Genomic DNA, 8,763 nt, shown 5'->3' on the forward strand with positions numbered 1-8,763 from the left:
ATAAAGGAAGGATTTGGGGCTTAAATAGAATATTTAAACATATGTGACTAATTAAAGAAAGGATTATGGATAAAACCGGTGAAATAACTAAAAGAAAAATTGTGGTCTTATTAAATTCTACATGAAGGATTTGAGGTAAACAGGTATGATAATTAAAAGGAAGGATCTGCACGCTTCAATGTGTTGGTGCTACTAAATTAGAAAAGAAAGGATTTGATTCCCAACTAAAACGTTTTAGGACATCATGGTAATTAATGAAAGGATTATACTTAAATGCCATTAAGAAAGGATTATACTTAAATGTCATTAAAAAGGATTATACTTAAATGGAATCAGTAGGGGATTATGCCCGGCAAAGAAAATATGAACACGGCTATATTGCAACCTATTTTTCTATGTTCAATTTGTAGAAGGATGCTTTGTTGCAGCATGTTCTTCATAGTGAATCCGGTGTTGTGAGACATTATGCTTGCACAAAACATCAATTTTTCCCGTTGCAACGCACGGGCATGTGTGCTAGTAATTATATAAAGATCATAATATCTTACGTACCAATTAGAAATATCAAGAGTCATTCCTATTCTTGGTTGGCAAGTGTTTTTATTTTTATTTTTGAGAATTGCTGGCAAGTGTTTGAGCCCAGAAACTCTGATTGGTACGGTTTAGTTAGCAGTCCAGCGGCCCACGCTCCGGCCAGCCCAATTCCCTCGCACGCCGCGCCTCCCTTCTTCTTCTTCCTTCGCTCATCTCAATTCCGCCCCCCTTCCTCCAAAAGAAAAAAAAACCTCCTTTCGCCCCCTCCGCGACGGTGAGCCGCCGCCACGCTCCACCCTCCTCCGCCCTAGTCCCTGCTACCTGGCTGCTGCGCCCCTTCCCGTAAAAAGGAAAATTCCCCCCTTCCTTCCTTGCGCTCCCAGTCTTTACCGCGCGACCGCCGCCGCCGCTTGCCCTCTCCCGGTGGTCGGCTCTGTGTACAAGGGCTGTCCTGGTGCTACACGGCCACCACCGCACGCCGCCTCGGTCCGGGGACAGCTCACCTTCAGTTGCCTGTTCCGCCGCCGAGTGTATGCCAAGATGCCAGGTACGGGTCCGGTCCGGACCTCCCAATCGCTCTCGTCCCTCAGTCCGGCCCAAAAAGGTCGCCCGATTCGTGCCCCCTGTGTCCCAAGCTGACTCCTTGCTGTTCTCTTCTTGTTAATTTTGTAGCTGGGGAGAAGGAGGAGAGGGTGACCATGGAGGTCACCGACGAGATGCTCAAGACCATGGAGGTCGGCTTGGCCTTCCGGGACTATGTAAGGCCTTCAATTCGTTTCTCTTAGCTCTGATTAGAACTATGAGCTATCCCTTTTTGCTTGATCTTTTCTCAAAAGCAAGAAGCTCATGCGGATAGCTGATTGTGTTAGGGTATGTTTGGAGTTTGGATTGCCACTAAATTTTGTTCATGGCCAAAACATTGGTCTTTGTTTGGTGATTGCCAACTTTTAGGCATGGCACTGCCTCTTTGGCAATCTAGTTCATTTTTCTAGCCAATGTTGGCCAACTTATGGGCAAGCAAAACCTCAACCTAAATCACAAACCAAACACACCCTTAGTACTGGAGCAACTTACATGGGTTCAAAGAGGGGATTGTAATAGTGTTATTAGGTTTTGTAGAAGAAAAAAGTAGTGCTTTCGCATTGATTGCAAGATAGATTGAAATAGTGCTTCCTCCTTCCAGTAAGGACTTAGCTAATCCAAATTCCAAGGGAGTAGAGATGCTTGTGGACTTAGTTTAGATTGCTGTAAAAAATGGATCATGTCCACTGCAAGAATATAAATACACAGAGTTTGGAATCTTCTATATCTAAATAGCCAGCCCCCACTAACCTATTTCTCTCAACATGCACATATGCCACCTCAACACGCAAATATGCATGAGAAAAGGCCCACCTCAACATACAAACATGCATGGGAAAAGATCCACCTCAATAAATAAACATAGCATATCATGTGTACTTTTAGTTTTAGTTCTCATATTATTAAGATAAATATATATATGTTCCATACAAGCAATTCTCATAGGAAAATATTGCTGTCAATTCCCGCGGCAACGCGCATGGTGTCATCTATTGTACATTAGATAGTAGTGCCTAATGGTTTTGTTTTAGTAGTCCTTTTTTTTGTTTTTACATTAATTGGATACCATAATATCAAATTACAAATGGTGTTTTGAACTAACTACGAACAACTTGCTGAGCTTAGAACATATCAACAGCCACCTCTTAGAAGTGTGCTCCTAATTTTGTATTTGAAAAATCTCTCCTTTCAAAGAAGCATGCATATGATGAATGCTTATCCTTTTTCAGCTTATATATAGTCACTTAATTTTACTTTACATGCATCTTTTCCAGATCATGACATATTTCACTTTATCTATAGTAACTTGATATTGTGCTATATAATAATTTTATGGCAGATTGGCAGAATTAGTTCTATGGATTTCCACAGCAAGGCTACAAACTATCTTGTGACAGCCAGTGATGATGAATCAATACGCCTATATGACATTCAAAATGCTGTGTGAGTACAAATCATTACTTAATTTTCTTCTGAAGTTCATGTTATATAATCAGTGAAGAGCTTGATTAGATATTATTAGCACAAGACACAATTTCCTAAGATCTAGCTTTGATATTTGGTTTGCTAGTTGTTCTGTTTACTATATAATACATTATGTTATTGTTGGATTTGTTTAATATGCAATGGTTTGGGTTAGGCTATACTACACTTGGCTTTTGAAAATGATTTGTTCAACAACTATATGTGGTAAAACCAATATTTGAAAGCAGTCTAATAACTAATTAGAAATAGAATTTGATATATATCTGATCAGGGGATACACATGACGCCACTCCAAGTCAGATGGCACAGCCTCTCCCGGTCCAGCCTGGCATTCTCTGTATGCCTGGCCCCACATGACTACTGTATTTATTTTTAGTACTAGCAGTTTAGCAAATTTCCTAGTATGGAAGTGACTCGATGCATATAGACTTATTGTAGTAATTGTATTTTTTTAATGTAGTCAGTGCTGTATTAGTCCATGATATGTATTTCATTTCTAATGAAGTTAATTTTTCAGATGTTTGAAGACCATTAATAGCAAAAAGTATGGGGTTGAACTGGTGTGCTTCACTACTAACCCAACTCTTGTCTTGTATTCCTCGAAAAATGGTTGGGATGGTAAGTAATACCCTGTCTTCGCTTAAGACTGATTTAAGACGTATACTGAAAAGAATGCACTTTTGCAGAATCTCTGCGTCTGCTCTCTCTAAATGATAACCGGTTTGTAAGATATTTTAAAGGCCATCTTGACAGGTCTGTTGTACATAAGACAAATTATGGCCACATATTTCAGTTAATCTAACACGAACAAAAAATCCTTACGCTGTTTGCCTTTTCCAGGGTTGTTGCTATGTCATTATGTTACGAGAAAGACAGTTTTCTTTCTGGTTCACTTGATCGAACTGTTCTCCTATGGGATCTGAGGGCTGACAAAGCACAGGTACAACTATTGATACTGTAAAACTAGAAAACGCTATCCAATAAAACCTCTTTCTGATTGGTCTCTCGTCCATGTCACTTAACTAGCTGCAATTACAGTTAACAGAGCTATTATGGATTTGTTTCTACTTTTTCTTCTCTGTTAAACCATCTTCTCATTCTCCTTCAGATGATTATCCTGAAGCTAAGTATACCAAGTACTACAGTTGGGATCGAATCCTTAACATTCCTGTAGTTGTTAATATTTTTGTTCCGGGATGATCATTATTGGATTTACTGTATTATTATTTTAAAGGCACAAGGTGTCTTGGATATGGTCAATTTATTTATCTGGATTTCTTAACATCTAAACACATATGGTGGCATCAAGTATTGGATGATTTCTGGCCAATAAAATGTTCCATTTGGATTTTGTAGGGCTTGCTGCGTGTGCAAGGGAGGCCCGCAGTTTCATATGATGATCAGGGTTTAGTTTTCGCAGTTGCTTATGGTGGTTATGTAAGGATGTTTGATGCTCGAAAATTTGAGAAGGTAGTAGTGATTGAATGTGTTGTTTGATTTGAATTGTTCGATACGTTTTAACTATCTTACATCCCTAGGGGCCTTTTGATATTTTCTCCGTTGGTAATGATGAATCAGAAGCCAATATGATAAAGTTCAGCAGTGATGGAAGGCGGCTTCTTTTAACCACCAAAGCAGGGTGTATTCATGTGCTAGATTCATTTCATGGCAACAGTGTAAGCATTTGAAGTACCGACTGTCATTTAAGTAATGCAGGCTGAAGGACTTAGAAAACACTCCTATGACTACCTTTTTTGCAGCTCGCAACTTACAATGTTAAGCCAGTTGTAACCAATTCGACATTGGAGGCATCATTCAGCCCTGATGGAAATCATATCATATCTGGTTAGAAACCTTTCCCTATCATCACTCTGTTCTCTTATACTAACTAAACCAGTAACCTATTCATTTTTGTTTTTTGTTTTTGTTCTTGCAGGCTCTGGTGATGGTAGTGTTTTTGCTTGGAGCGTTAGAAGTGGAAAGAAGGTATGGAAGAACCTGGCATGTTACTTTCGTATTTAAATTATTATTTATATGGTTTAGTTGCTTATAAGTGACATACAATGATGGTCGGGCCTGCAGGTTGCGCGCTGGGGGAGCACAGATAGCGAGCCACCATTGGTTAGGTGGGCTCCAGGATCGTTGATGTTCTTGACTGGATCTTCAGAACTATCCTGCTGGGTCCCGGACCTATCGAAGCTGGGATCATTTGCCGTTACCAAGTAAACTGATTGTTCTTGTAAGTTTGCATACATTACTTTTAGCCATCTGCATAAGAGTAATTTGATTTTCCCATGTTAAGAAAAAACTCGCTGTTTTCTGTAGATACTGACATTTGACCGATCAATGCGGCTTATCAAGTATGCATATCTAAGGTAGTAAGGATGATCAACTTTCCACTGGCATTCAACTGTGAATATGAGGAAGAATAAGCTGTAGCACATTGTATGTCTAGATCGTGGCCTCTCATCTCTCATGTGTCGCTAGGCTTTCCGCGACACTGTTTGCCTTGGTAGAGTGTATGTATAACTGTAAAGTGAGCTCCTCATTGCGCACAGATGTGATACTGAATCTAAACTATGCGCCGTGTGAACAGGTTTTTGCGATTTATCGTGTTTTATTACATCATGTAGCAGTGCACTGAGTATGATGTCAGTAGCTGATATTACTGTTTCGAAGTGTGAGCTTGCCAAATTTACCTTTGCAACGAGGTGAAGTGGTGATATCAATATTTGAACAAGCAGATTTGTTTTGCTAAGTGGTGCCAAAACACTATTAACGTACGATGCAAAAACAAGCAGAAATTTGCGATGCTAATCAATCTGTACTGATATACAAATGCTGCTGAGCAAATGCGCAATGCAAAAAGTTAGCTTAGTCATTTCCTGGTCTGCTGAGCAAACGGCCGGTCATGGTTTCCATGCCGCTATGCTGCTCACTTTGTGCTAACAGGCTTGCGAGGAAACTTCTGATCTCAGATCGCCATCGGCCGTCGCCTGGACCTGTGCAGCGTACTGCAGGTTCCACAGAACCTCTTCGATGGAGGGCCGGGTCGAGGATTCAACGGATAGGCATTTGATCGTGATGGAGACCACCATCGATAGTGAGTCCTGCGATGAGGTCCCGAGCACGACCGGGTCCAGAACATGCTCGCGCTCTTCCTGGCATGATAGAGACATAACCTGCAGATATAAAGGCAAATATTTTTCAAACAGTGAATTACAGTATTATTTTTTCTGCAGTAAGTGTTAGGTACAATCAAAACATTTTCACGCTGGCTTCAGACAGACGGCCAAAACACTTGATCACCACAAATTAGTCCGGATAATGAATTCTGTATTACTCCCTCCGTCCCATAATATATAAGATGTTAGGGAGTAGCTGACAAAGTTCATGCATTAAGCACTTCACTTTTAGTAAATGCATGCTAACTGACTTCTGTATTATTACTGAGTATTTTCCCTGAAAGCAGCATCACTGAGAAGGTTCATGCATTAAACAGATCAATTTTAGTTTACTACATATGTCTACTACATACTCCTGCCGTTTCAAAATAATTGTGTTTGTCCTAAGTCAAACTAAGTCTACAGAAAAATATATTAACATCTATACTCCATCCGTTCACAAATATAAGATGTTTTGAATATTTCAGTATGGACTACATACGGACTAAAATGAGTGAACAAACACACTAAAGCGTGTGTATATACATCTGATTCAGAAAAAGGTAACACCTTATATTTGTGAACAGAGGGAGTTGATCACCAAATTAGTCTCATGAGATTCTTTATAAGTTATATTTTCATACTATGTTTATTCCGTATTGTAGATTTTAACAAATTTCTCCATAAAATTGGTCAATCTTAAACAAGTTTAACTTGGGACAAACCTAGAACTTCAATTATTTTGAAACAGATGGAATATAATGTATGATAATTTTGATAATTATTTTCTTGGCAAAGTAATCTCTTAGTGGACAGACTGCAACCAACTCAGATTTTATAAGAGGTTCGGTAGAGATAAAGATATTTTCACTCCCCAATATCTCTTAAGAAATATAAGCCAACCCTGCAATCCCTTTCTGCGTAGGCAAGTGATTGTGCTATACATGTAAAAAAAAGCATTTGTGCTATAACCATGTTAGCAAAAACAAATGTGTATACTAACGGTGATAAACCATAGGGAAACACTGTTTTCTTTAGTTATCAGATGAAGCATAAAAACAGTAGTACATGCCTCTATGGAGCGCAGATTCTAAAAGAGCATGGATGGAAAAACGTAGGATTGGAGTCATGGCTTGTGAAATCATTTTTTACTGTAGACTCAGGGAAATCGTTGTGAAATAAAACCAAGAAAACAAGTGTATTGAGTATTGGTGGTTGCAAAGCCAAATAAAACTGAGGCAGGGATCCATCTAAGCATCATCTAAATCTTCACGACAAAGCAAGAGGGGAAATATACCAGTTCACTTAAAATAAAAGGATCTCCTTTTCTATGTAATTTTGAGCCCATAAGTGCTTCAAGTAGAATGCAACCAAAAGAGCATACATCATCCTGCAAAGTTTCCCTACAAAAACATCGATGGACGTTACAATTTCGACATGGCTGAACATCAGTTTATAGAATGCTTCTGTAACCAGATTTTCTTATTTATTTTAGTAAATTGGTGCAATGCTAGATGACTCGGAGACTTACAATTCTTCAGCATTATTTTGTATGTATCTCTGGCCTTCTCCTATTGCCTGTAAACCCAAAGAACTGCAGGCATTAAAAACAAGCATGGACTATCTTCAATGCACATGTATTAAAAAATAGGGGATCAAACATGATATGATAATTTCGTTTAAATGGCAAGCCAACCTCATGTTTGTATATCTCCTCTGTGATTATGGACAAACCATAGTCGCTCAGTTTTCCAATATGGTGTTCATCAAGCAAAATATTAGAAGTTTTCAACCGATTATACAAGGAACCAGGAATTATTCCTGTATGTAAGAAATGAACAGCCCTTGCAATGCCGATCAGCACATGCAGTCTATCACACCATTTCAGTGTTTTCTCAGGAGTAGAGCCTGCCAAGAAAAGCATGTACAAATAAAAAAATTAGATAATTGAATGGTTATCAATTCATATAACCTTAATTACTGATATTTAGGTGTAGTTCCTTACCAGAAAGATAAGAAGACAGAGTTCCATTAGGTACATATTCATAAACAAGAAAAACCCTTTTTACACTTGACTCATCAACTGCGTTGTCAATACAGTGCCCCAAGAGGCAAACCAAATTTGGGTGGCGAAGCTTCGCAAGTAGATCTAAACGAAGCTTTAGATTTCTTATTGAATATCTCTGGTGCAATGCCAAACATCTTATTGCAATCACGGTTCCATTCTCTAGTTTTCCCTTGTATAGCTGAAGATCAAGGGAAAAAAAGCGTATGACAATCAAGCTGTAACAAATGCAGCACAAAGTATGGCTATAGGAACTTGAATACTAGGAAATTTTCCAATTTGCATCACTACGAAGTCAAGTAATTATGTTGTTAACTTTTTAAGTAGATTTATTATGCATCTGATATTTAATGTAAATTCGAATTTAAATTGGTGAATCTATGAAGAAATCAGCAAACCTTTCCAATGGATCCCTCGCCTAAAAATGCCGATCGTTCAAAGCATTTTGTTGCTTCTTTTAGCTCTTCTAAAGAAAATACACGATGTGTGGGCATTATTTGCGACCCAAACTTCACAGCCTGAGATATGTACCCTGCAATGAAGAGGGCTAGAAAATGATTCAAAGTGACACCAAATAAAGAAGTAAAACTTCTCTCGCTCATTCAGGGAGGTATTTGCAAATAGGATATCAGAATTTCTTCAAAACATGGAAGTACCACCATCATTATGCCATTCAGCTGAAGCACATTTGGATACAGTTACAAGGTATAGGATAGTGCAGAGTAGGTGTAAGATGGGAACAAAGGCAGGATAGTTAACATGTAAAAGTATGTGGATTAACATTCTCTGTATAAAGCATCTGAACTCATAAAGTATCACATCTGCTTCACCTAAAGAAGAAAGAAATGGGCTGGCTAACTCCACACTTTTTTTTGTAGAAAAGCAAACAATGGGATTCATACATGACACATGTCAACGTCCAGTAAGACCTCG

The 8,763-nt window shown here is 38.7% G+C and overlaps 2 protein-coding genes across 2 annotated transcripts in view; one reads left to right on the forward strand and one right to left on the reverse strand.

The window, feature by feature from the left end:
- Positions 1 to 747: 747 nt before the first annotated feature.
- LOC123091105 (protein ANTHESIS POMOTING FACTOR 1) lies at positions 748 to 5,226 on the forward strand. The gene is made up of 12 exons (XM_044512505.1): positions 748 to 1,081; positions 1,207 to 1,292; positions 2,456 to 2,559; positions 3,119 to 3,219; positions 3,288 to 3,354; positions 3,442 to 3,541; positions 3,958 to 4,071; positions 4,140 to 4,277; positions 4,362 to 4,446; positions 4,538 to 4,587; positions 4,684 to 4,840; positions 4,927 to 5,226. The coding sequence occupies exons 1-11, from the start codon at positions 1,075 to 1,077 to the stop codon at positions 4,825 to 4,827; spliced, it is 996 nt and encodes a 331-aa protein (XP_044368440.1). The 5' UTR covers positions 748 to 1,074; the 3' UTR covers positions 4,828 to 4,840; positions 4,927 to 5,226.
- Positions 5,227 to 5,318: 92 nt separating this feature from the next.
- Positions 5,319 to 8,763, reverse strand: part of LOC123091104 (probable inactive leucine-rich repeat receptor-like protein kinase At3g03770) — a 6,767-nt gene continuing 3,322 nt past the window's right edge. The window contains exons 3-8 of the mRNA XM_044512504.1: positions 8,229 to 8,362; positions 7,771 to 8,011; positions 7,462 to 7,673; positions 7,297 to 7,343; positions 7,063 to 7,168; positions 5,319 to 5,783 (exon numbers count right to left, since the gene is read on the reverse strand). Of these exons, the coding sequence (XP_044368439.1) occupies positions 5,547 to 5,783; positions 7,063 to 7,168; positions 7,297 to 7,343; positions 7,462 to 7,673; positions 7,771 to 8,011; positions 8,229 to 8,362 (977 nt within the window). The 3' untranslated portion in view covers positions 5,319 to 5,546. The remainder of the gene's footprint in view (positions 5,784 to 7,062; positions 7,169 to 7,296; positions 7,344 to 7,461; positions 7,674 to 7,770; positions 8,012 to 8,228; positions 8,363 to 8,763) is intronic.

This window comes from Triticum aestivum, chromosome 4B (genome assembly GCF_018294505.1).
Source record: "Triticum aestivum cultivar Chinese Spring chromosome 4B, IWGSC CS RefSeq v2.1, whole genome shotgun sequence".
In the NCBI taxonomy this organism is placed as follows: Eukaryota; Viridiplantae; Streptophyta; class Magnoliopsida; order Poales; family Poaceae; genus Triticum; species Triticum aestivum.

Coding starts and splice junctions, on each gene's coding strand:
- LOC123091105 (XM_044512505.1), top strand. Junction 1,293..2,455: donor GCTTGGCCTTCCGGGACTAT/GTAAGGCCTTCA, acceptor ATTTTATGGCAG/ATTGGCAGAATTAGTTCTAT. Junction 2,560..3,118: donor TATGACATTCAAAATGCTGT/GTGAGTACAAAT, acceptor TTAATTTTTCAG/ATGTTTGAAGACCATTAATA.